Raw genomic sequence first — 27,516 nt, 5'->3', positions numbered from 1 at the left:
AGTGTTTGCATCTGGGACTAAAGCAGCATCGACAACAGACCTGAGCTTTGGCTCTCACTCAGCAGCACATTCACAGCACGAAGGTTTTTTTCCTCCCATTTTGCCCTGTCGGTGAGGAGGCTGCGGGTGGGCAAGAAGTCAGAGGGGGACACTGCCAGGACAGCTGACCCCAAACAGCTGAAAGGATATCCCATACCAGACAACACTGTGTGCAGTGATTAAGTTATGGTTAAAGCAATGGTTAAAGGAAGGTGGACATTTGTGTTTATGCTGTTTGAATTCCTAATGAATCCTTGAACATGAACACAGAATCATAGAATGGCCAGGGTTGGAATGGACCTCAAGGATCATGAATCTCCAACTCTCCTGCCACATGCAGGGCCACAAACCTCCACATTTAACACCAGACCAGGCTGCCCAGGGCCCCATCCAACCTGGCCTTGAACACCTCCAGGGACGGGGCATCCACAACCTTTCTGGGCAGCCTGTTCCAGCACCTCACCACTCTTTCTGTAAAGAACTTCCCCAGATATCCAACCTAAATCTTCCCTCCACCAGCTTAAAACCATTTCCCCTCGTCCTGCCCTTATCTACCCTTGTAAAGAGTTGAAGCACTGATCAAACAGTGCTCTCCTGGAAACAGCTAAACATCTGCCCACCAACGGGAAGTTGTGAATGAAGAATTTATTTTGCTTTGCTTATGCATGCAGCTTTGCTTTGCCTCTGCAAGGAGGAGGAGAGGTCACGGATAGGCACACAGACACGAAGCCTGCCACCCAGGCTCTCTCCGATGGCGACGAGCCTCCATCCGTCTCCACGGAAACAGCCCGGTGGGCGGGGCCGCTCTGTTGCCATGGCAACCGGAAGTGCCGCGCGGCGCCGGCCCCGCCCAAGGCGACCCGCGGGAGGGGTTGCCGCCCTCAGAAGATGGCGGACGGCGAAGCAGCTCCCGCTCAGCAGGAAGGGGAAATGTCGGCGGCCGGCCCGGGTGTCCGGAGGGAGCGGCAGCACCGTGGCGGCGGCCGCCCGCCCAGCGCGAGAGATTTGCAGGCGAGAGGGCGGGGAGGGGCGTCCCGGACCCTCAGCGGGGCGGAGCTTTGACTCAGGGGTGGCCGTGAGGGGGCAGGGCTGAGCGCGGGGCTCTTGGTGGGGCCATACCCCTTAGGGCCTTTGAGTACAGGGGTGTATCTGAAGTTAGTTGGTAGTCTCTCTTTCCTGGGTCCTCCTTAGCATGTGCTTATGGTCCTTGCGCCTGCGACTTGATATCGTGTATTAAATTAAGGAAAACTTACAAAACAACGTAGTATGCTATTCAGGGCAAAAGTAAGTTGCTAAAAAATGGTGTGTTAGATGTGCCTCCCACTGTTTCCTGAAAAAGAACTTTCCATTGATATGGCAGCCCGTGTGGTAAAGTTTCTTAATAGAAATATTTGCAATGATATTTGCCAGCCAGTTAGGCTGTTTCTGTCTTAATCCCAGTACGTACTTCACTTGCATTGTATTTTTCCATTTCTATGTTGTAAAATTTATTTGCTTCCCAGTTTTATCAGAGGGATTCTTAACAACTTTATTTCAGTTTATTAGCATTGAAGAGATTATGTGTAACATATATAGGTGTGTGTGTATTCTGAAACTTTAATGTAGGCTGAAGGTAACTAATGAGACTGTGGACCAAGCGCAAGCGGAGTACAAGTATCGCATCACTCTGGCATGAGCATATTGAGTATTTCTTGCTTTTTTTTCCATAAAATAGAAAGGAAGCTGAATTTAGAGAATTGAGAGTTCTCATGTTGATGTCTCTAATTTTCTGATAACGTGCACATTTAGCATTAGTGTGTCTTATTTCTGTTCCATATGTATCTCTAGACCTCTAAAAAGAGTACTGTTTCCAACAGTTGGCCTTGGCAGAGTTATATGAAGATGAAGCTAAAAGGCAGTCATTGCATCCTGACAAACCAACGACAACAAAGATGAGTAACTCAAAGGGGTAAGGGACGCTTTGTTCTTCAGACATGTGTCAAATAGGTGCTGTATTAGCTAACAAAATGTTGTCGTCATAGTTACTTTGTCTTCTTTTTGTACAGACAGTGCTCTACAGCAGTTCATAGTCAAAAGTTTGGAATCCCTGTAATAGTACATAGTTCATGTCTTAGAATGCTTTTTTAGTCATACTGATCTGGGAGCTGTTGTGTTACATGCTGTTCCAAAGTGCTTTAAACCCACTTCACTTAAGATAAGATTAAGATGCTCCAAGTGAAATGCGGTGTTGCTTGTGTTTTTTTTTTTCTGCAGAGATAGAACTCAGGTAATTGCTGTGTCAGAAAAATACTGCAGTTCTTTCCTTCTTCAGAATTCAGCAAATCAGTAGTTTGTGTGAAACTTGATGAGAGCTGCTCTGAGTCTTCTGTTTAGGTCAGTATTACTTGAGTAACTAGCCAGATAAATGAGTAGTGGGTTTATAGGAGGTGAGAGAAATTAGGATGACTTTGTAATTAAGTTGTTTGGTGGTGCTGGGTGGATAGAAGACATCTTTGTAGATGTAAAGCCAGGTTTTGCTGTCCTGTAGTGTTTTCAGTTCACATGGGGGTTGAAGATTCAATATAGCTTTAAAACTTTTATAAATTCACCTTGCCAGTTCTTAATTAATTGTTCTTTAAATTGTTCTAAAGAAGTCTTTAAATCATCACTGTCAATGATGCCATAACAAGGATTGTATTTGGCTTCTCTTTCCTTCTCTGCTGCCAATATGAATCTCCATTTCAGAAGAGGTCAAATAGCAGAAAAAGAGCTTAGTCAGCACACTACACCTTGAGCAGATGCATTTCCATTTGCAAATGCAGATCCTTAGGAAGAGGGAATTTAGCACCAGATGAGAAAATTGCAGAATAATAGTTTGGGTTTCTTGGATAAAACTGCCTAAGATCAGTTATGTAGAACAGAATTTATACACAAGTTAAACAAACAGCTCTATTTACCAGTACCTGTCATGAAGTTGCAGCTTCCTGTTCCAGGTGAAGAAAAAGCTGCAATACAGTGTCTCAAATATTTAGTGTGACTGATATTGGCAAGCATTTGCTCTTTGTTGGCAGTCATGCTGGAATCTGAAGTGGAAAATGGCTGCAGTTCTGCTATTTGCATGGTATCCAAAATGATATATATGTATATATATAATTCAGTTGCCTTTTAAATGAGCAGTGTTAATTATAAGGAAACATAATGCTTCTCTTGAAGTCATCTACTTGTCTGCGCAGTTGCAGGTATAGAAGATGTCTGTGGGCCCTGCTGAATTATGCCATCGTGTTATATAATCTCTAGGACCTTCACCAAATTTAGGACAGTTGGCATAAAAGTACAAAGCCCAGAGTGTGTCAAAGGAAGAAAACAGAAGAGAATAAGAATAGCAGAATAACACCATGAAAGAGCTTCTAGTGCCCATGACCCAAGTTTGTAGCAATACCTTTGTTTGGTGGCTTTTTTTCTGAGAAGAAAATAAGAAGCAGAGCCTTCTTGGAGCTGTAGAATCACCTTGTTTTAACACCAGTACTTAAAAACGTGATGTCCTGCTCCACTATATTTTGATTTGAAATGTATTGTGGTGAAACGTTTCATAAGCCTGAACTAACAAACTGCCACATAGTGGACTGTTGTGTTCTTATCCTGCCTATGAGCTCGGCTGCTTTACGCAGATCTTGCATTGATGAATTTTACTGTGAAATACTCCAGGATGAGGGTTTACATCTGTACAGCTCTTCCTGGCATATTGCAAACTAACAACGTCGTTTGTCTTCTGGTAGCTTACCAACTGGTCCTTGTTCTAAGACATTATTAAATGCCAGTTTAATTCTCTTTTTAAAGTCTTTTCAACAATGCCATTCAATATGTTTCTAAGATCATGCAGGATAGAAGTGAAAACTACTACTACTTTGTTTCTGGGATAGTCATAGACAGGAATACCAAGACATCAAAGAAAGTGCCAGCAGTGGCTTCACTAGGCAACAAAATCAGCTAAAATGTGTGAAGAATTGGAAGTGAAGTTAATACTGCTAAACAGGATTCTCCAATTGATGTTCAGCTTGTAATATTACCTTTATTATCTCTGAGACTGCCAGCAGAATTCCACTTCAGGCTTACTCAGTATTAAGCATCTGTATACCTTGGACAAACAGCTATGATGAGAAGATAAGCTTATCATCAAGGTGGATCTTCTGGAGCGTTTTGTCTGGCTTAGAAATAAAATTGTCTTGTTTAAAAAATGGTAAAAACAAAAATATGTCCTTCCTTAGTTTGTGTGTGCCAGTCATCTTCATGAATGTTCTTTCATTTTTCTCAACAGTCTTAAAATAGATTCTTTTAGAAGTTTGAGAAAACCGGAGAGAAGCATGAGTGATGACAAAGAAAACCAAAGGTATTTTAAAAACAAAAACCTCATTTAACAATTGTGGAAGTACTTGTTATTTTTTCTGACATTGCTCCACCCTGTTTTTGAAAATGCATTTTTCATTGACTTACTTTCACTAATGGGAAGAGTTTTAAAGCATTGTTGCTTATGAATGTTACTATTCTAAAGATTTTATTCAGGTGACTCAGAATACAGAGGATTACAAATTTCTGGGGCTTCTAACAATCCAAGTAAAATTGTTGCTGAACTCTTCAAAGAAGCAAAAGAACACGGGGCTGTACCACTAGATGAAGCCTCAAGAGCATCTGGTGACTTCAATAAAGCTAAGGTAAAAGTCCAAAGGTATTTTGATCTCTTTTTATATCAGACTCTTCAAAACTCACATAATCACATGAAAGCAAATGTCTTTCTGTGGTTTGCATATAACAGAGGATTTCATCAATGCATTTGTGTATTATATGTGCTCAGTAGCTTGTTCTAGAAAGTGATGGGATACAATGCAATTTCAGGGAATCATAGAATCGCCGAGGTTGGAAAAGACCTCACAGGTCATCCAGTCCAACCTACCACCAATATTTCCCCACTAAACCACGTCCTTTAGTACATCTAAATGTTTCCTGAATGCCTACAGTGATGGTGACTCAACCTCCTCCCTGGGCAGCCCATTCCAACTCCTGAACTCTTGTTCTGAGATGAAATTTTTCCTAATATCCAACCTGAACCTCCCTTGGTGCACCTTATGGCCATTCCCTCTCGTCCTATCACTAGTTACATGGGAGAATAGGCTGACCCCCTCCCCCCCCTTGCCACAACTTCCCTTCAGGGAGTTGTAGAGAGTGATAAGGTCTCCCCTGAGACTCCTCTTCTCCAGGTGGAATAATCCTGGTTTCTTCAGCTGCTTCCCATATAACTTGTGCTCCAGACCCTGCAGGGCTTTGTTGCCCTACTCTGGACATGCTCCATGGCCTCAATGTCTTTCTTATAGTGAGGGGCCCAAAACTGAACACAGTACTCAAGGTGCAGCCTCACCAGAGTTGAGTACGGAGGGATGATCACTTCCCTGCTCCTGCTGGCTGCACTATTTCTGATACAAGTGAGGATGCCATTGGCCTTCTTGGCCACCTGGGCACACGGCTGCCTTGTTTAGCAGGGCGTTGACCAACACCCTCAGGTCCGTTTCTTCCACACTCAAGTCTGTAGCGTTGCCTGGGGTTGTTGTGGCCAAAGTAGGACTTGGTCTAGTTGAACTCCGTGCCATTGACCTTAGCCAATGCCAGCTTCTCCAGGAGAATACTGTGGGAGACAGTGTCAAAGGCTTTGCTGAAGTCTAGGTAAACTACATCAGCAGCCTTTCCCTGGTCTACCAGGTGGGTCACTCGATCGTTGATGGAGATGAGGTTGGTCAAGCAGAACTTGCCTTTCATGAACCCATGCTGGCTGGGCCTGATCCCTTGCTTGTCTTGCACATGTTGTGTGGGAAGTTTTGTTAGGAATCAGCTTGAACTGGGATTATTTGCTTCATTTTTTATTAAGTTGATTTTTAAAAATCATCTGCAGTCATCAAAATGTCTGGTTTGAATTACTTATGTTTGAAAAAGTGTACAGACTAGAAACTAATATTAATCCTATACAAATCACTAGATGTATAATTTCTAAACAGAAAATCTTAAGTTAGAATTGTTTGCTCTTTATCATGGAAGCAAGCTTGCTGTTGTTTTTAATTGTACCTTGATAAATTTAATAAACTGTTTCAGATATCTTTTCAAGGAGCTTTACTTTGTCTATTTTTCAGTCATTTTCTGGTGGTGGATATAGATTGGGTGACTCGTCTCAAAAGCACTCTGAATATATATATGGAGAAAATCAAGATGTAAGTACAATTCTGAATAGCCATAAACAGTGTCCCTGATTGTTGCCTGCCTTTACTGTGTCTACAGCTTAAAATACCAATATTACTGCAGTTATCTATGAAGAAGGACAAATATCTAAATATTAGAAATGTATTCAGTAGAAATTAATTGAAAGTGTTCCTAGAGGAAAAATATTTATTTAGTAGATACCATTAAGGGCTGTGTTATGGATATGCTTGATAAGAGGACTGGGTGACCGTGTGCAACTTTGGGAACTTGAGTTGCTGGGAGCATTCTGACCTCCTGAGCTGAGTTGTGAAGCAGAGGTTAGAATTAAAAGCAGAGAAGAGACCTGTAGGCATTCACAGAACTGATCTGGGTTAATTAAAATCCTTTGGTAATTAGTGATTTATAATTAGTGTTTAATATTTTTTGCTCTGTACACATACTGGGAGTGACAGTTACTAGTAGATACCTACCACCTGACTATCTCTACCATGCTTGGTAAAATAATAATAATAAAATAATGATTTTTGGGTAGTTCATAATTTAGAAAAGCGAGTTGTCTGTATGTTAAATGATACCACAACTTTATTTTGCCAGTTACCTTTTCCCTAGTGTTAAGACCATGCAGATAGTTGAAATGTAGGAAAGCTGGAAAAATGAAGGATTTCTTCAAAACTGTGGGGAGTGATTGCCTTGATTATGACTTGAATGCAGTTAGCAGGGTGATAAGTTATCCATGACTTCACAGAATAGTTGAGACTGGGAATGTCTTCATTCAGGTCACCTGGTCCAAAGCTTCTGCTCAAGGAGGTACGCCTACAGCCTGTTGCCCAGGATGCCATGTTCAGGCAGCTTTTGAAGATCTCTAAGGAGGAGATTCCATAACCTCTCTAGGTGGAATGTTCTATTGCTCAGAAACCTGCAAAGCAAAGAAATGCTTCCTGATGTTCAGAGCAAACCTCCTGTATTCTAGTTTGTGCCCACTGGCTCTTGTCCTGGCACTGGGCACCAGCATACGCAGCCTGACTCTGTCTTATTTGCACCTTCAGGTATTTACAGACTGATGAAATCTCCCTGAGCTTTTGCTTCCTTAGGCTGAACAAGCCCATCTCAGTGTCAGACTTTCCACGTAGGAGAGGATGCTCCATTCCCTTCATCTCTGTGACCCTTTGCTGGACATTCTCCATTACATTTGTGTCTTTCTTGTACTGGGGAGCCCGAAACTGGCCACAGTGCTATAGATGTGGCCTCCCAGCCACCTGCTGGCAAAGCTTTGCCTAATACAGTCCAGGATACCATTAGCTGCCTTTGGTGCAAGGGTGTATTGTTGGATCATGTTCTACTTGGTGTCCTCTAAGGTTCTGCCAAGCTGCTTTCCAGCTTTTGAACTTGATGAGGTTCCTGTGAGCCCTTTTTCCAGTCTGTTGAGGTGTCTGGGAATGCCAGCATGATCCTCTGGTGTATCAGCTACTCCTCCCAGTTTTGTGTCATCTTTGAACTTGCTGAGGGTATACTCTGTTCTGTTGGTGAGATCACTAACGAAGATTCTAAGACAGGACTAAACCCACTATTGGCCTGTGGAGTACACTGTTAGTTACTAGCCTCCAATAGACTGTTCCACTCATTGCCACCTCTGGGCCTATCTGTCCAGCTAGTTTTCAGTCCACCTCATTGTTTGCTCATCCAGCCCAAACTTTGACAGCCCCTCTGTGAGGATCTCCAGGTGGGCAATGCTGACTGTTCTCCCCTCATCTACCAGACCAGTCACTTCATTACAGAATTTGGTCAAACACAGCTTCTAGTTGGTCAGTCTGTGCTGGCTGCTCATGATGAATTTGATTTCTTTCCTATGCCTGGAAAATGATTTCCGGGTTTAGATGCTCCAGTCTTTTCCCAGGAATTGAGGGGTGAGGCTGACTAACAAGTAATCATTTGGCAAATTTGTTTCATTTCTTATGGTAAGCAGGTCTTAACCAAAGACTTTTTCCCCAAAATGCATCTGAGCTACCACAGACATGCTTAAACTCTGTTGCAGATTTACTTGAGCACGTTAGTGATTTTGAAACCAAGCAGTTTTCTCATCCTGCCTGTTAACTAGCTGAAAACGGATTTGAGCGTAGTGGCAGTTCTGTGAATGTCAGCCTTTGCTTTTTTTGATGGAAAATGCTTGAAAACAAAATTAATTCAAAATATAAAAGATAGTTATGTTAATACCTCTGAAGTATTTATTTTTTGTTAATGGAAATTAGTTTTCTCTAGACACGATTCAAGTTCCAGACTGTCTTAAATTTTGATGCTAACTTGAGGCATGGTTATTTCTGAGAATAGATAAGCGAAAAGAATCCCTTTCTTCTTTAATAATAATATTCAGTTCACTGTGTCTTAATAGTTTTTTATATAATCTGTGTACAATTTGTGCTAGAGTTCTCTTTGCAAATTATTTTCAGTATGGTGGAAAATGCATGGTTTTCCTTTATAGCAAACTAACTAGTGGGAAAGAAGGCTCAAGTTAGACACAGTGTGCCCACCCACAGCTGGGAAAGTGCTGATTTTACTACTTGAGAAACAGAGTGAGGAGGAAAAAGAAAAGTTTTGTCCATGTTTGCAGTCATCTTTTGCGTGCTTTCATGTGAGTGGCTGAAATTTATTAAACCATTCTGTTGCACAAATTATAAATAGCTGGTTTTGTAAATCCTCTCTATGCAGGTTACTCACATCTTCTCATCTTGACACTTCTTTGCTGTACTTGACACAATTTGTGGAATAGTCTACTCTGACTCAAGATCGAATGTGGGAAAAATCAGGTCATCTTTTCTTTTAAATTATTCCTCATTTTCTTCCTTATACAGTTTAAATTCATCCTAGCTGATAATATGAAGATAGTGGAAACATCAAAAGCTTTTATTTGCCAGTTTTTCAGTCTGAGCATGAGTTTCAGTCGTCTTTTCCCTGTGTCTTAGATGCAGCTTAAATTCTTCCACTTACTAGTAAGAAAGAAACAAAGGTTATTATACTGCTAGTCTCATAATGTTTAAAAAAACAAAACAAAGCCTAAGGTGTTAGACTGGAAGACAGTCTAGTCCAGCCTCTTGTTCCCACAAGCCAGCAGAAGCGGTAAGTTGGATCAGGGAGATGATCCAGGTTAAAAGCTAATCTTTTTCTCCCTTTCTCCTTGTCAGATTTATTTTGCTCAGGATCACGTCATTGTGTGAAAGTGAGGGAGAGTCAAAAATACAAAGTCTTCTATACCTTCCTGTTCAGATGAGTGGCTACAGTTGATATTAGGCTCATCAAGACAGGAAAAATGAGAGAAGCTAAAGGATGTGGTTTAGGTTGGGAACTTATGGCATGGCATGCCAGGAAATGATGCCTTCTTTCTTCTTAAGTAATCCTTCTGCTTGTTAAGTAATAGCCTGCTCTGCTGAGCCAGAAGCACATTGCAGTGGGGTTACCATTATTTGAGATAGGGCTAGTTTTCTAAGCACAGTTTTACTGGAAAGCCTGATCTTGCTGGGATCTTGTTAGTTGCAGGAAAGAGAAGTGCAGACTTCTGAGAGCTGCAGTGTCTCCAGTGATACAGGCTTTGGCTGGTGCTATGTGCAGGCAGCAAAAACAGAGGGGAGTGAAGGAAGCTGGTGTCCAGGATGCAATGCTCAGAATTTAAACAGGGTAGAGCCAGTATCAACTTTAACTGCAGTTAAACAATTTGAGGAAATAGCAATTATAGCTTTAACTGGTATATCAGCAATATTTTGTGAATGTATTCATTTATTTCTTGATTTATTAAGAAGTGTTTACTGCTTTTAAAAGTAGTTGAAACACTGTCAAGCTCATTATGAAGTCATTGCATATTATCTGTATGTCACAAATAACAGATTAATAAGAGGTTCTTTATTAAAAATGTAAAAATGGTCTTGGAATGAATGGTAATCTGTAGGAAACTGAAATACCTTACTTGTGTATCCTCACTTTCTGGAACTTCAATGTTTTTCCCTCAGGTTCAAATCTTGCTGAAACTGTGGAGGAATGGCTTCAGTTTAGATGACGGAGAATTGAGATCCTATTCAGACCCAATAAATGCTCAGTTTCTTGAGTCTGTTAAAAGAGGGTGAGTTAAAATAGCAATTTTATTGAGGCACATCCTTTAAGTGAAGTGAGGAAAAAAACTGCTTTCTCAAAACGATTGAAATTATTAAAAACTCAAGATTTCTGCGATGTTTGCACCCATAAAATGAGTTCCGTATTTGTCATCAGATGCACAGAGTACTTCAAAATTTGAAGTTTTTTGGGTTCTTACTCATATAGGCTGTTAGTTCCGTGTATTTTGTTAGTGATTTCTAGGCTGATCTTTTTTCTTCATTTTAATTTTTCATTTTATCTGTCATTTTGAGATGAAATCAATTTGTAAAACAATTGGGCACCTACAACTGTTAAAGTAAGCAGAGCACAAGCATGAACTTGTGCTGTGTAAGATATTTGTGTAATTCTTCATTGCAGTAGAGTGTAACTGAGAGCCTTGTTTTGTATTAAGGGAAATTCCTGTGGAACTGCAGCGACTTGTTCATGGTGGCCAGGTTAACCTGGATATGGAAGACCACCAGGAGCAGGAATATGTGAAGCCAAGACTGCGATTCAAAGCCTTCAGTGGAGAAGGGCAGAAACTCGGAAGGTAAAAATCAGAGTTTTCTGTGTCCGTATGTCATGCCAAAAGCTGGATTGAATCAGTTAGGAGGCTTTTGGAGAACTAATCAGGTGATGAAAGCAATATGAAATCATTTTGTGCTACCTTGATTTCAAGGTCCCAGCCCTGATTTTATAGTCACTTGTAACCGTGGAAGCTTATATATAATCTTACTAAAAGGCAAGTCTTACTTCTGTGTCCTGGACCTGCTCTTAAACCTGCTAGATGTTTGTTGTAAATACAAGATTTCTCTGCCTATTCTTATGTATAACTTTGTGCGTATATATACATTTTTCTACCAGTGGAACTGGTACATAATAATGCAGAAGTCATTCCTGTGTTTGGAATGTCTCCTTTGGTCAGATATGCATCATCTCTGTTCAGATTAAATTACTATCATAGTAAACAGTTAAGTGACAATTCTGCCAGTGAGCAGGCTTTTTACATAACAATTATCACTTTTATAGCATCTTCTCCCACTGATTTGGTATGAGCTGTTGAGTTGTGCGTATTCCTAGGCTTCTAATTATGATTATGTCTATTCATCTGATATATTTGTTTTCCAAAAAAGATACTAACAGTATGCCGTTGTACTTAATGCTGGGGAAGAAATGGCTGAGGGGGGATACCTTATTGCTCTCTTCCAATACCTGAAAGGTGATCGCAGCGAGAGCAGGACTGGTCTCTTCTCACTGGTGGCAGGTGACAGGATGAGGGGAAATGGCCTCAAGTTGCACCACAGGAGATTTAGGTTGGATATCAGGAAAACTTCAGAAAGGGCTGTTAAGCACTGGAATAGGCTCTCCAGGGAGGTGGTTGAGTCACCATCCCTGGATGTGTTTAAAAACCTTTTGGATGTGGTGCTCAGGGACATGATGTAGCAGAGGGCTGTTAGAGTTAGGGTAGTTTGATTAGGTTGTGGTTGGATTTGATGATTTTTAAGGTCTTCCAACCTGAGCAATTCTATGATTCTTTGTAATTCACTAAATGCTTCTTAGCAGTTTCCAAACTGTATGTATGTATCCTATGTTTGTTTTTTTTTTTTTTAATCAGGAAATATGCTCACAAGAAATAAAAAGGTGAGAAATAGGAGTAATGCTGCGAACGATTTTGTACAGTAGCATCTTCACCTGAGCACTTTCTTGGGCTACTTAAAGAAATACAGCACAAAAACAGGTGGAGAAGAGAGGTTGTATATAGAAGAATGTACACACCCATTTTAGAATTTTTTTGTTTTGGTATCTTGTGCAGTCTTAGCTATTTAAGCAGTGAAAGAAAGGAGCCAAATAGTTATCTCCAATCAGATTTGTCTTATTTGTATGCTGTGCAGGACAAAGAATGCAAGCTTTCTATGCAGTGTTGCCAATTATCTGCTGATATCATTTGTGCTCTAAAAAGGTGGGGTGTACCCAGAATTGTAAAACATTGCTCATGACAGCAATTTCTAAATCTCTAGTTCGGGACAGTTAGTACAATATAATGGTGTGTGATTCTTTTGAAATTCAGTCCATGAGTTATGACATGGGAATCCTAGTTCCAGAGACTGTCATTTCATGTTCTGTATGCATAATATTTCAGTTCAGATATTTCAGTTTGTACCTGATTACCTATTTAATAGCAGGTAAAGGTAAGGATCTACGCAGTTACAGAAAAAATATATGTGGAATTTTAGTCTTTGAAAAGAAATTATATAAGTATTGTTTATTTTGTTTTGTTTTTTTTTCACTTGTCTAGTCTTACACCTGAAATAGTCAGCACACCTTCATCTCCAGAGGAGGAGGACAAATCCATTCTTAATGCACCTGTTCTGATTGATGACTCTGTTCCAGCAACTAAAATTCAAATCAGATTAGCTGATGGAAGCCGATTAATACAAAGATTTAATCAAACACACAGGTAAATTAATTTTACATCAATAATTAATTCTTCATTAATCACTCCGTGATTCTGTGATTCAGTACAGGTGACAATAACTATTTTGGTAGGTTTGTGCTTTATCATCGAATGAATATCAGCAAGACACCAAAAAGGGGGAAATAAAATTCCACCAGAATATCACAGATCTGCATTGTTTTCATAGACGAAGATGTATTGATAAATTGACCATCAGAGCAAAACTCTGTAATTAAAAACACAGGATATTTGGTAATTGCAAAGTCACAAACTTTCCTGACTTGTGATGTCCTGTGACTTGTAAAGACTCAGTACCAGCCATAATCAGTGTCTGTGTAGGTATAAGATCCCCTTACTATTCCTGAGGAAGCTGGCCTCTGGACAACCTTTCAGTGTAGTCATCCCAACCCGGAGCTCATCGTGGGAGAAGCCAGTGACTGACTTGGATGACTCTGTGAAGGCACTTTGTTCTAAGGTGTTATGGAGATAAGGTATTCCACGGTATAGGCAGGGTTGCTCCTATAATCTGGAGCTCCAGCTTTCTGTTTCACTGTACTTGAAGCTGCCTAAACTATGACTGAAAAGATATGGTTTGTAAGTGTAGGCTGATTCCTGTAGTCAGAAGGGTATATAGTCACACTATACTCATTTCAGTTCTGCTGTGTGGCTGGGCTAGTGCTGACAAACAATGGATGGTTGTCTCCTAGGGATGGGCAGCGTGTGAAACTTGGTGAGTGTTTAGATTCATTAGAACAGAATAGGTCGGTAGGAAGGGACATTCAAAGATCATATAGTTAAACTGCCTGACCTCTTTTGGGGCTGCCCAAAAGTTAAACATATTGTTGAAGGCATTATCCAAAAGTGTCTGGAATGCTGGAGGAGATATGGGTCATCAACAACCTCTTTAGTAAGCCTGTTCCAGTGTATGATGACCTTCACAGTGAGGAACTTTCTCCTTATGACAGGTTTGAATCTCCCCTGGCACAGCTTTGTGCTGTTCCTACAGGTCCTGTGAACGGTTACCAGGGGGAAAAGGGCCAGCAGTTGCTAATTGCTCAGTGCTCCAGTCTCTCTAAAACCCTCTGGAAGGCCTCTCATCCCTCTCAGTTTAGCATCATCAGCTAACTTCTGAGGATACACTCCAGTCCTGCATCCAGATCATTGATCAAAATGTTGAGCAGACTGTAGAATGGAGCCCTGGGGAACACCGCTGGTGACCGTCTGCCAGCTTGCAGCTCCATTCACTACAACCCTGTGCATGCTACCATCAAACCAGTTCATCAACCAGCATGGTGTGAAACTGTTTATCTCAGAATTGGTCAACTTGTCCAGAAGGATGCCATGGGGAGCAGTATGAAAGGTATTAGTGAAATCCAAAAAGATTGTATCCACTGGCTTCCCTTGATGAACTGGTGTTGACTATCCCTGATAGTATTTTTGTTAAGTGCCTTTCAATGTCCCACAGGACAGTCTTCTCTGTAAGTCTTTGGGGGACTGAGATTAGATCAATAGGTTGTAGTTTCTTAAGTCTTCTCTCATGCCCTTTTTGTCGATGGATGTTACATTGGCTAGTTTCCATTCAGAAGGGACTTCTCCTGACTTCCATGACCTCACTTAAAATTCTGAGAGAAGTCCAACTGTAGCATCTAATTCCTTCAGTGCTCTGGAATGAATCCTGCCTGGCTCTGTGGGCTTAGGAATGTTGAGCTAATACAGTTGTTCCCTTACAATTCCACTGACTACAGATGTAAAGTCAGGGTCTTCCAACTCTGGAGTCCAGGCACCCCACAATCTATCATCGCTATTAAATGTCGAGGTGTTAAATGCCTCGGTCTTTTCCTCCTTATTCAGTGTCCATCTGCTCCAGTCAACTTAGTAGGCTGTTGTTTGGAGCTTGCCATCACTTTTATTGACATTGTTGGGGCATTATCACAAATGGTGTTGGCCAACCTCATTTATTTGTCTAAGAGATTGTTTTAGAGCAAAGTTCTGCGAAGTTATGCTTTGCACTTGCTGTTCTACGTGGCTGAGAGAACTTTGAGCAGGAGGCAGAGATTTGGGTAGTGGTTCTACCCATGCTTGACAGCAAGCAAGGCTCAAGTTAGCCCACTCCAAAATCTGCAGTGTTGTGTTAGAACACAGCTGAAACTGGGCTTGAATCTTGCCTTGAAGGTGATCTTAGTATTTTAGTGTGGACTCAGTTTCTTTGTAGAGCTGTTATATGGCTTTAAGAGTCCACCTGTTCTCTTTCTTCTTCTTCCATTTCTGTCTCAGAATAAGGCCAGAGCCAATGTGCGGCTTTCTTCACCTGACAAAATACATAGACTACAAGAAGGTAATTTTAGCTGAGATGCCAATAGACAAGAAGTTTCAGCAATAATGTCTCATACTTACTACGCTTGATAGTACCAGCCCAGGCTCTTCCTTCCCAGCACCAGTTGGAGAAATTACTTAACAGTATGGCTGCTAGAGAGGCTCTGTAATCATGATGCTTTATGTTCTCTGCATTGAAGGGTAGAAGTGGTAAATTCCCAGTCACATCTGTAAGAATGGCTGTGTTGACAGAAGCTTATTCAATAATTACTAGTGTTCTCTTAGTTATTTTTGCTGACACATGATCAAAATGGCTTCCTGAAATGCATTGCTTGCATCATAAGCCTTGAAGATAGAAAGTTAAAGTCCCTGCTTATTTGGTTACAGTAAATCTACCTACTTATCGTTCAGTAGACCTTCAAAGATGTTTTATTGCTGAGTTGTTTTTATCTCTAAAAATCTTACTTTCATCCATGTCTTATAAAACTAAATTATTAAAACTAAATTGTATTTGCTATGCTGTGTCTGTTTCATGAATCGTTGTTTGTTAGTTCACTAAGTGAAAAGAGGGGAAACCTACTTGCTATTGAGGTGCATTAATAATTCCCCTCTGCTTTCTCATCACCATATGTTGTAAGATCTTTCCTTCCATTATTATTTTAACCTTTTTGGTGTATACTAATTAATATAGGGTTGTTGTTTTTTTTTTTTACAATTGGAATTGAAATTACTTGACTTCTTATGTTAAATATCAGTTTACAATGCACTTCTATGTTAATACTTTTATTTCTCTTATTTGAGAAAACAAGAGGCATTAAAATTAATTCTTCAGGTTTTGCCTATAAGAAGTAAAATATTTCTAGGCTGCAACCCATAGCACTATGGATGAAATTGAAAAGTAAAACCAATAGGACATACTAAACAGTTTTTCAATCTGTTAGAAGATTGTGTTGTCTTCAGAGATTCAGATTGGAATGGAATCATACACAGCTTTCATGTCCTATCCCTTCCACAGGATTAAAGATATTCGAGATTTCATTATCCAGTCCCGTCCAGCATTTGCAACGACTGATTTTGTTCTTGTGACGACCTTTCCAAATAAAGAGCTAACAGATGAAAGCCTGACACTACGAGAAGCAGATATACTTAACACTGTGATTCTCCAGCAATTAAAGTAATCTTAGAGTTGTTGCTAACAGAATGGAGTATGTGCTGTATTATCATACAATGTTTTCAGTAGATGAAAAAAAGAAGGATCAATGTCTTCATTCTTCCACTTCCATAGATCAGATTTTTAGGTTTCGTGTCTTCCAGCTATAGCATATCTTGTTTTAATTTCTCAGCATTGTTTAATCCCTTCTCAGTGTTAAATTGAGCTTCCCTTTGTTATTATGTTTCAAACAATGCTGTGTATGAGATACGAGCTATCACAGTGACTCCTCAGTGTTTTATGGCGGGGGGGAGGGAGGAGAAGCATTTTTCTGGAGGGGAGAGTGTATTTAACACAATTGTAAGATTGCACTATGGAAATGTTTTATGCTGCACTGACAAACAGCCATGTGAAAACTTAACCTGTAGGTTATGTTTACCTTCCAAGCTGTATTAACATTAAGGTATTCTGTTTGATAGGTTGACGGATAATTAATGCTGTATTATAAGTTTTGTATATTCTGTTTCGAGGGTTTCATGGTGTAGTATAATTATTTATATTCTAATTCTTATGTAAATATTCTTATATTGTTTTGAGAGAATCGGTGTCAGGAGATGCAAAGCTTAGCTCTTGCAGCCTATAACAGTGTTCTCATTTGTATTCTGGTTGTTCTACTTGCGCTGTAAATTATGAATTTCTTTTCTTCTGAAGTTAGGGAAATGAGAAAGTCATTCAGTCATCTGGAGAACTGCTGTGATGTAGACTTTGTGAGGGTAGGGCTGTGGTTACTTTGAACTCGAACCCTGTGCAGCTGTGTGATTCTTCACATGAGCAGTTACTTTTAAAACTACCAAGAGGTGCACAGACACAAAAATTGTTTATTGAGTCATTTGCATGCACGAAAGTAGACATGTTAGCTGATTGTGTATTTTTGACCTGAAAGTCAGGCCTTTATATTTGGAATTTTGGCTAATGACCTTTTGTAATATTCAGTGGGGATTTACTTGTGCAACTTGCCATTATACACTTCCATTGGAGGTTGTATAATTAAACCTCTTAATCTTTGAAATCATATATTTTTTTTCAAACAACGTGGTCCTACACTGCAGTATGTAAGTAGGGATCTTACACTGTGGGCAGACTGGCTGCTGTGCTTTAATAGTATGCAGATTTATAATATTTGTGGCTTTATATCAAATGAATGGATCAGACTCTGAAGGAGAGTGATTGGTCTGTATTCTTTGTACAGATATATCTATTAAAAATACTGTTTTCACTGATTATTTTATCTTGAAGACATCAACACATTTATTTATGCATAGCTTTATCTTTGGTTGATAGATTACCCTTAACTTTCAATCTCAAAGTAGAAAAAGTCTAAGTGAATTTTAAATGTGCAGTTGTATTTGAAGTCATTTGTTTTTGTAATCTGTTTGCATGATTTAATCATAAAGCATTTAATGTGCTAAGTAAATAAACTTTTACGCCGAAAGACCGTAGGCAGTTGTTGTTCTTTCCAATATATGTTGTGATGAAGTGGTGATTGTTGTGTGCTATAAAAACTATTTAGGCCTAAGTGGAAAGGGATGGACACACACTATGCATGTATCTTATATATTTATATTCTATCTATAAATGTGAGGTCAGAGTCAGTGCTGTGAAGCAGACCATGGGCAGTCTGTGTTTTGGGCTTATTTCAGCTCAGAATGTAGGTGCAGTTACATTGCTTGTTATTTCTGAAGACTGACATTAAACACAGAGTTTAATCAAGTAATATTTTTTTCTACTTACTGTGCCGAGAAACAGCTCCTACTATGACAATGTTTATTTCAAATAGCTGGTAAGTGTTAATGCTCAGAAGCAGCTGATACTGTCTAGGAGTACCAGTAGTTGAGTTCATTTTGTCAAGCATTAGAAATTTGTATCAGTGCATGAATTAAAATATTTCACTGCTTCTAAGTACTCGAAAGCCTCTAGAACCTGTTCTCTCTTTCATAATTGTGTTTTTATTAATGTTAAATTCTCCTCCTTAAAGCTAACACAAGGCACAAAGCCTGGAATGAAGATCTATGTGAACATGTAGCTAAGACGTGCTACAAGGAAGAAGGGAGTATGAAAACAGAACTGGTAGAAGATCTCTTACAGAGCAAGGCTATTGAGGTATTTGGAAGTTCCTCTTAGCTTCTGCGAAATACAGGTGATAATGCTATCACACTTCTAGGCAGCTTATGAAAGGTTCAGGCTTGACTTCTGCTTGCCTTTTACAGAAATGCTTTATCACACGACCCAAAACAATCCAAAAGTAAATGTTTTCTGTTGAAAATCTGGGCTTGAAAGTTTGTGCTTTTTTTGGACGCCACTCCCATTTTTGTAATCATTTATTCTGGGCAAACATAATCAGGCTTGTTGGTTTGAATGTTTTTTCAGCAGCATTTTGAGAAGTCTGTAAACATTCTGCCTTAATCTGACTACTGGTTGCACTTGTTGTGTATGCTAACAACTAGATCGTGTTGTTCTCACTCTGAATGCAAATCTTTCTTAATATTAAACGAACCAAGTAAGAGCTTCTAAGTGCTCAGAGGTGCAGTTAGCAGCTCCCTGCTTAGTTGCTTGCGCTCAGGGAAAGCTCCCACGGCCTTTAAATGGCATTGTTCTGCAGGAGGAACAGACTGCTCCTTCTCTTTGCTCATGCTGTTCGAGCCTGTCAGGCCTCAGCCAAGGCATGTGCAGTTCTAAGGGCAGACAAGGCAGTGAATGGCAAGAGTACTGAATAATAAGGATTGAAATGATGTCACACAGAGAGCAGTTAGCTTGCGTTGTTTCTGTGAGTTGCATATTGTTGGAGTGGGTTTTTGGAAAGCTTAAGACTAGGACTGTTCAGCTGATCTTCAGCTGATCAACTGTTTGAAGGTAAACTTCAAAAACCCAACGATTAATGCAGTGATAAATGTCACAGCACTTGTGTTGAGCACTTAGTGAATTACAGCAATCGGATCAAACTGTATCCTTTCTGCAGCTGAATGTTGAGGTATGAATCTGGAATTAACCGTGGAAGGCATGAATAGTCTGGAAAGCACTAAAAACGAGTTGTTTATTTACAAATTTAGCAGAACTATCCCTACTCCTCTAAGGTTTATGGTTGGGAGATTACTTTTATCCATATGTTTGTTAGTAGTGAGCTCAATATGTCTTATGGTGTTTGTTCTACTGAAGAGCTTTGGAAATTAGGGAAACAAAATAAGTGGAAATGATTTAAGAGCTGAAGAAATTATCTTAAAGCTCAAAACATTCATTCAAAGCATTCATTCACGGGGTGGGAGGGAAGTATAATAGGGCTCTAATAAAAAAAAAAAAGTATAATGAAAATTAGAATCTTGTACAGAGATGGAAGATTAATTCAGGTATTTCTGAAGTGAAATTAAAACACATTCTTTAATATATGAACTACTGCAACAAATCCATGTGAGAATCAACTACTGTTTTAATTCTCATTGTTATGGTGGTTTTCTTTAAGATTTGGTTAATTAAACACAGTGTGTATGGGTTTTTCTACTGTGACAAGATGGAATGAAATGGTTTAGTATTTGGAGAGCAGTTTACTTGGCTTTTGGCTGGTCATACTTGCAATTAATAATTTGTGATGGCTACTTCATGCTTAAAGGTAGAAGATGCTAAGTACCTCACTGTGCGTCCTCAGTATTTCCATTAAGAAAAGCTGGATGTGAGGCAGCAGTGTGTGCTTGCAGCCCAAAAGGCCAGCTGTATCCTGGGGTGCATCCGAAAAGGGGTGGCCAGCAGGGAGAGGGAGGAGATTGTTCCCCCTCTACTCTGCCCTTGTAAGACCCCCAGCTGGAGAACTGTGTCCAGGCCTGGGGCACCCAGTATAGGAAGGATGTGGAGCTGTTGGAACGGGTCCAGAGGAGGCCATGAAGATGATCAGAGGGCTTGAGCACCTCTCTTAAGAAGACATGTTGAGAGAGCTGGACTTCTAGTGTGGAGAAGGCTCCAAGGGGACCTAATTGTGGCTTTCCAGTACTTTAAGGGAACATATAAGCAGAAAGCAGAGTGACTTCCTACGTGATCTGATAGCAGTAAGATAAGGGGGAATGGCTTTAAACTGAAAGAGGGAAGATTTAAATTGCATGTTAGGAAAAAGTTGTTCACTCATTGGGCACTGGGGTGCTGGCACAGCTGCCCAGAGACGTGGATGCTCCATCCCTGGAGGCATTCAATTCCAGGTTGGATGGGGCCCTGGGCAGCTGAGCTGGTAGGGGGCAGCCCTGCCCATGGCAGGGGATTGGATGATCTTTGAGGTCCCTACCAAACCAAGTTATTCTATGATTCTACTAAAAGTAAATAATATAAAACAAAAACAACAACAACAAACAACTGTTTACTATCTCTACCATCCAAGATTACCAGATAAGTACACTTTGAAGATAAAACAAGTTTCCGGAGTATCAAATTTAATTTTACTAATTGTTTCATGTTAATAGCTGTCTACAGAGTTTTGGACCACTTAATGTCACAGAATTTTAGAGTTTGTATTGTGCAGATGTTTCGGTGAACGTAATTCACTTGTGTTTATCTTGCAATTGACCCTAATCAAGTTCAGTTAAATCATGACTTATCAGAGGTTCAGAACATAAATATCCTTACAGTCTTTTTGCTCTCACTTAGTTAATCTGTTTTAATTGAGACTTCAGAGATAAAAGTTTCTGCCCGAATGTGCAAATGCAAGTGCTAGTTTTATGAGAAAGTTTGCAACTGATGAAGAAGAGTCAGGTGTGGAACTTATTTGTGCTTGTGTTTGAATACTTCATCTGTTAACAAGCTGGTTGTTAAAATCTGATTTGAGGTGATTTTGGCTCTGAATGCAGAATTTTACTGCCACGTATTGTCTATAAAGGAGCATGTCAAACTCATTTATAGCCCTTATTTCCATTTGTATCACGTTTTTATTGAGTTTTGTTCTGAACAAATCTATGCTCTCAGCTCCGGTAACTATAAAATCATTTGTATAGCTTTTAAAGCTGTGTATCTTTACGAAAGCTGTGCGACTTTCCATAGCAGTCCCCACATCCCCTAGTCTAAAAGGAACTGTTGAAAGCAGAAGACCAAGCATAAATGGATATAGACAGATGGTTATGTTCAGATGTTTTTCACTAAATGATTTGTTCCTACTCTTACAGTCTAGTAACTCATTTGGTTCTTTAAGGAATCTTCCCTGGTAACAGCCACAGGTCTTAGACCTGTGATCACCACTGAAGATAAGCCTGGTCTGTGTGAAGGGATTGAATGCTTCATCTGGAGAGATAGACCTTAAAAGGGTCTGCTCAGAGAAAGGCAATGAACTCAAATCCTGTCTTAAATATGAATACTGGGAAGGCTCAGCTGTATCACTGAGTGGTACCAGGTGTATTTCAGGTTTATCTTTTCAACCAGTAAAAGGGAGACTAGCTATTCTTTGTATAGTACAGCATGCAGCTTGTTGGCTGTCTGTTGAGTCCTCCCTCTCTCCCTCCCTCCGTTCCTTGCTGTTTTGATATTTCACATTTAAATCTGACCATTCATGGACTTTGTCCACCAAAGGACTCAGTATGAGTAAGCACTACTTTTTGTATTGTTGTTGTTGCAGATCTCAGCCTTTGGAGGACGGCTCTGTTTTTGTAGGATCCTACAGTCCAAGCAAAGAAATAAAGCTTAGGTTGCATGTATGATAAAGGTGTAGAGTAGGTTCCACTGTCAGCAAGTAAATGTGAGAAAACTAGATAGAACTTTGGAAGAACTTTAGTTCTTCGTGTTATTCCTGTAACCTGCAATGACCTCTTCCACAGAGCAGTTTTTACTTGTTATTTACTCAGCTAAATGTCCATATACAGAAAATCACTGTAAGTCGCTCTTGCAGTGCTTAATGTCTACATGTAATTCTGTGCTCTGAGCAGTTTACTTAAGACTATTGGCCTGCCTGTAAACACATGAAAATAATTAAGTTTGATGCTTTGCTCCTAAGGTGTTTTTTTTTTTTTTTGTGGTTGGCATTGTATCTCTCTGCCTGTAATTCCTAAAATGCTGACTGAGTAGTTGCAGTTTTCTAGGCTGATTGCAGTAAAACTTCAAGAATAAAACTAAAATAAATCAGTTTAATGGGTATTGGTTATTGGTTTCTCCAGTTCTCACTCTTGGATCCTGAACAGAATTGAGTGATGCTGCAATAAAGTTGTTGTTTCCGTGGATCTCCAAGTTGATGCACACATGTACGCAGTCTCTGGTTTTGGTGTAGAGAAAACGTATGTCAGATAAATACTTGTTCTCTTGTTTCTTTCTCTTTTGAAACAGCAGTTTAGCTGAACATGTAGAAGTTAGAACGCGCCAACCTGGCGAGGTCTGTTTGCCTTAGTTGTCTTTATAGGTTTTATTACCCAATCTGCTGCGCAAGCAGAGAAGGTAGAGGTGACCTGGAGTTAGAGATTACCAAATAGCCTTCACTCGTTGCCAAGGCCACCAACAAACATGCTCTTCTCTCCATGAGCATTCTTAGAATAGTACCGTTCGCAAGCTGAGATAGCGCTGCTGTCTGTACGAGCACAGAACGGTTTGTTAAGTGTTGTTACAACAGTGATACAGCTGTACTGTAGAGAAGACTACGTATTGGTAATAGACTTAAGTCTGTGCTTAGTGGAACAAATTTGACTCCCTTCCAGTCAATAATAAGTAGTATTTGTGATATATATATTCAGAAGAACTTGAAATTCAGTTGTAACAGTTTTATTGTTATTATAGAGAGCTCGTCTATGGTTAAAAGGGTATTTTAATGTCTGCAAGACAGGATGAAAAAAATCTATAATTTTATTATTAGATAGGAAAAAATAATGTGGGTTAGGGTTTTACAGAAATAAACAACCAGGAGATGCCAAAGCTACTGGTCTAAGGAGCCAGACTATTCATCAAGGATCAACTACAGCATGGTTTGTTGAGGACATGGTAGTATTTGTCTTCTCAGTGGGGGGGGGGGAAAAAATGATTCTGCTTTTAACTTGCATTTCCTACCAAGAGGGAAGTGTTAGACCTTTAAGAAGTCAGAATGTTTTGGAGGCCATACTTGAATGTGGCAGTTAAGCAAATGGGAAGCAGCTATTAACACTAGGGAAGAGTTTTACTTTCTGGTATGCGTTAATTTTGGGCAGTTAATTAGAGAAAGACTGTGTGAGCTGATCATAGCAAATAAATAGGGGATTCCTCTTTCCTTTTTATGCTGTCAGTCTGAGGAACAGATCATGATCTGTGGCAGATCATCTAGAAAAGCTCCAACAAATGTGACAATAAAGGATGCTGCCTTCTTACTTCAGGCCTCATAGCACTCACTGAGCTTGCAGCCTACACTTCCCATGCTATATAGCTGTCCCTATAGTTGTCAAGCATGTTCCTTGTATTCTTGCCTGCTTCAGCATCTGTCCCAGTAACTGAGGGAGTCTTCTGACAACGTTTTCATTCTGTGCTCTCAGAGTTTCTTTTAGTATATTGCACCTTATCCATTTTGCAGCTACTGATTCTACTTGAGTCGTGTGTACTGACCTGGCTAATGCTTTGCTTGGGTGGCTAATTAGGCTGATCCTGTAGCAGCATCTTTTCTAACTAAAGTTTACGTTCTTTGCATAATTTTGTATCCCAAGGGTTTGCCTTCTGAGAGCCATCTTTTGAGGTGCATATTTAAGAAGTCATTGGGAAGACATCTTTTAAAGTTGAAGGAAGAGGAAATAATTAATCCTCAGTTCAATAGTGGAAGATTGTCATATTTGATACAAGTGTCATTAATGCATTTTGATTTCCTCCCTTTTTGATAAGCTAAATTTTTCAAGTTAAACATCTCGAATCTCTTTTGTGTTGCTTCTCTGTTGCTACTGCTCAGGAGGTATCGACCTCTGAGAGATTCTCAACCCTTCTATGCCCAGAATGAAGCCTTTTTAATTTGAAGGGACAGGTAAAAGGCAGGAATTGCATTGGAAGTATGAGCCTCATCTCTTATTCAGTGAGGCAAAATACAGGGAATGCAGAGTGAAGTTGGCCGCAAATAGCAGTGGATGTAATAAGTGGATGCTCTACTCAGCATTGGTGAGGCTGCCCCAGAAGTACTGTGTCTATTTCTGGTCCCCTGAAAACAAGAGTGACATGGTCATAATGAAGAGTGTCCGGCAGAGGGCCACCAAGAGAATGAAGGCACTGGAACACTTCCCCTATCAGGAGAGGCTGATGCTGAGCTGGGACTGAAGAAGAGGAGCCTCATAGGGATTCTCATCAATGTCTGTGAATACCTGAAGGAGAGGTGCAGAGAGGATGGATCCAACCTCATTTTAGTGGAGCCCCTACCAGGACAAGAGGCAGTGGGCATAAATTAGAACACAGGAGGTTCCCTCTGAACACCAGGAGCACATCTGTGCTGTGCAGGTGGCAGAGCACCAGTAAAGGCTACCCAGAGGGTGTAGAATCTCCTCTTTGGAGATCTTCAGCAGGTGCCTGGGTATGGGCATGGGCCCCTGCTCTGGGTGTCCCTGCTGGATCGGGGATTGGGCCAGAGGGACCCTGAGGGGCTTTCTGACTTCAGTCGTTCTAATTACATAACAACAAAAGACCTTGTTTATCATGAGAGAGGGTGGTGGCTGGTCCCTAATGTCCCTACTTACTATGAATTTCTCTTTTCTCATTGCTTTTCCAACTTTTGCATCCTAGATGTTGAGGACTTCTATCTTTCCTCACTATTTTTGACTAAGTGGATGATTATCACCTTTAACCTAAGGTAATGCACTTTTGCATTGTCATCTCAGTAATGGGATTTGAGATCTTATTGCAGCTGATCTGTCAACTCATGTCATGCCAAAAACTGCAGGTACTGCAACCTAGCTGTGGAAGAATGTCTCCTTTTTTTTTTTCTTTTCTTTTCTTGCTTCTCTATTTTCCAAAGCAGAGCAATCAGTCTGGACTGCTACAGAAGTCAAAAGAGGTTTGTTCTCATTTTTAAGCCCAAAACCACAAACTTATCTAGCAGCAAAATGTGACTTTGCTTCTGAGCCTCTTTCTACAAGCACTGAATCTGTTGCATGAAGCTCTTCTTTTCTTGCTAGCAATACTGAGACTGAGATAAAAAAAAAAAAAAGAGGAGTGAATTATGTTATGACTTAGGTCGAAAACTCCTCTCATTCATTTGTACCCCAAAGTTCTTTCACCCTATTCTCCAGACTTAGTAAGGGACCAACAGATCAGGTAATGCACAGTGGCATGGGCAGAAACCATAGAAGTGATGTACATGCCAAATGGAAAGAAGGAGGTTTGGGGATCAATGGGATCCAACACCATGAGAGAAAACTCTTAGAATGTGGATTGGTACAACTTGTTTTACAAATGATGGGAATTGGTGCTGAGAAAGGGTGAGAAACCAAAAGATAAAATGTCTTTGCGCCCTTGAATTCTAATTTTTTTTTTTTTTTTTTTAAATAAGAATTAATTTCAATCTGATAAGTAAAATGTGCTTCTACTGTGTAAAATGTACTTCTTATGCAGAAGAATTTTCCCGTTGTCTTCAGCTTTCTTTAAAATTCTTCCTTTGAAGGATATGATTGATGTAGTTTCTTACTGTGTTTTGGGAGTGAAATTTAATGATGGAGTTGGATAGCCTTGCACCAGTGAGCCTAGCAAATTGGGCTTTTTTTCTTTTATGAATAGGTATTGTTCTATATTGCTCTGTGTAAAAGAAGCAAATTAATACAATTCTCATGTTGGTAAGAAACATCTGCATCACCAAGCATAATATGTGGATGCTTACCAGAATAAACAGCAAATAAAACCGAGTAGTAGTGCTATGAAATGTCAGTTACTGACTTTGCTTTGCTTCTTGATTGGCAATTTGTATTTTTTCCCATTGTTTTTTAAAATAATAGTGATGCAGCTCTGCAACTTTAAAGCACTTTCTATTGACTTTCAAGGGTTTGTGCCATGGGCGTCTCGCTGCCTGATTTGAACAGGAGACCTACCACAATCATGAGACTGTGGTTGGACTTAATGATCTTGATGGTCTCTTCCAACCTAAATAATTCTATTATTCTATGATTCCAAGCACCAAAATTTAATGTCAGCAAACAGGACTGGTTTGATGAGTCCACATTTGTGTGTAGAGCAGTAGGTACACAACTGTCCTTGGAATCTGTCTTAATGTGTATCCCTCATGTGATTTTAAGTTAATAGTAACAACGCCCCTTTCTGCCCTTGTAATAGTGATTATAAGGGAGAATTTCAAAAGCTTTACAGATTGAATTATTTCATCAAGAAGCTTTAGTTTAAATTCCTTCTGATGTTGATGAGATTGGAAGGAAGCCACTCCCTTGTATTTTGGGGAACTTTTACTGCTGAAAAAGTCCAAAGTGGCTGCTAAATGTTTTCAATATAAAAAGCTGTTCAGGTAGACTTCGATATATGACCCACAGTAGGAGAAAGTGAATGGTTCTGTGGTTAAAACAGAAAAGCATAAGTTGTAGTTACTATGAAGCTATGGAAATAATTCATTTTGGAAGGAGCTAGATGGTAGTCCGTCCCCAGATCTAACCTGAAGCAAAATATATGAAAATGTTCAGCAAACTAAAACATCACAACAGCCAACATAGATCAAGTGAAACAATGGTATTTGTCATCTTTAATCCTTTAATTTGCAGTAATTTTGAAATGAAAGCTTTTCAAATGGGCGTAAAACCAGAATTGCTTCACTTTGAACAAAGTGAAAGAAAATATATTTTATTCCATCCCCTGTGATTCATTATGTCAAATCACACATACTATTTCAGATGTTGTATTATTCTACAGAAACCATTGTTTGAAATGTTTTACCAGATCTGTGCAGTCTTGACTCCCTTGGCTTTTTCACAAATTGCCTAATATGGTGCATAAACCAAGAATACCTTATCTCCAGGATTCCCTTTCAGAGGGTGACTGTGAACAATAGCCTCCAGTGCAGGATCATTGTTCTACAATTGTTCATCTGTTGTTCATCTAACTTTATTTTAAAAATCAAGGACCAAAACTGAATTCAAAGATTGTTGTTTTTTGGTGGTCCTCAACACTGAGAATAGGATTCAGTTCAAAAATTAAGAAGCTTAAATGCTGGTATCTATCTCTATGCATTTCCAGCTACCATGATAGTGAAGGTTTAGGCTTGGTTAGGCTGCCACCCCATAACCAG

At 39.8% G+C, this 27,516-nt stretch overlaps 1 protein-coding gene across 2 annotated transcripts; it reads left to right on the top strand.

The window, feature by feature from the left end:
- Nucleotides 1-911: 911 nt before the first annotated feature.
- Nucleotides 912-17,787, top strand: UBXN2B (UBX domain protein 2B). Of its 2 annotated transcripts, none has more exons than XM_042808831.1 (9): nt 912-1,050; nt 1,896-1,987; nt 4,334-4,405; nt 4,568-4,727; nt 6,192-6,269; nt 10,254-10,363; nt 10,787-10,924; nt 12,671-12,832; nt 16,158-17,787. In XM_042808831.1, exons 1-9 carry the CDS (start codon nt 928-930, stop codon nt 16,318-16,320), a joined length of 1,098 nt encoding a protein of 365 aa, XP_042664765.1. In that variant the 5' UTR covers nt 912-927; the 3' UTR covers nt 16,321-17,787. The 2 variants fall into 2 exon arrangements, with proteins under 2 accessions (XP_042664765.1, XP_042664766.1); XM_042808832.1 differs by lacking the exon at nt 912-1,050 and adding an exon at nt 2,293-2,412 and having other exon boundaries at nt 1,134-1,987.
- Nucleotides 17,788-27,516: the final 9,729 nt, after the last annotated feature.

This window comes from Centrocercus urophasianus, unplaced genomic scaffold (genome assembly GCF_019232065.1).
Source record: "Centrocercus urophasianus isolate 14NV4802_14NV808 unplaced genomic scaffold, USGS_Curo_1.0 seq_11, whole genome shotgun sequence".
Classification (NCBI taxonomy): Eukaryota; Metazoa; Chordata; class Aves; order Galliformes; family Phasianidae; genus Centrocercus; species Centrocercus urophasianus.
This window is presented reverse-complemented; position numbering and strand designations above follow the sequence as displayed.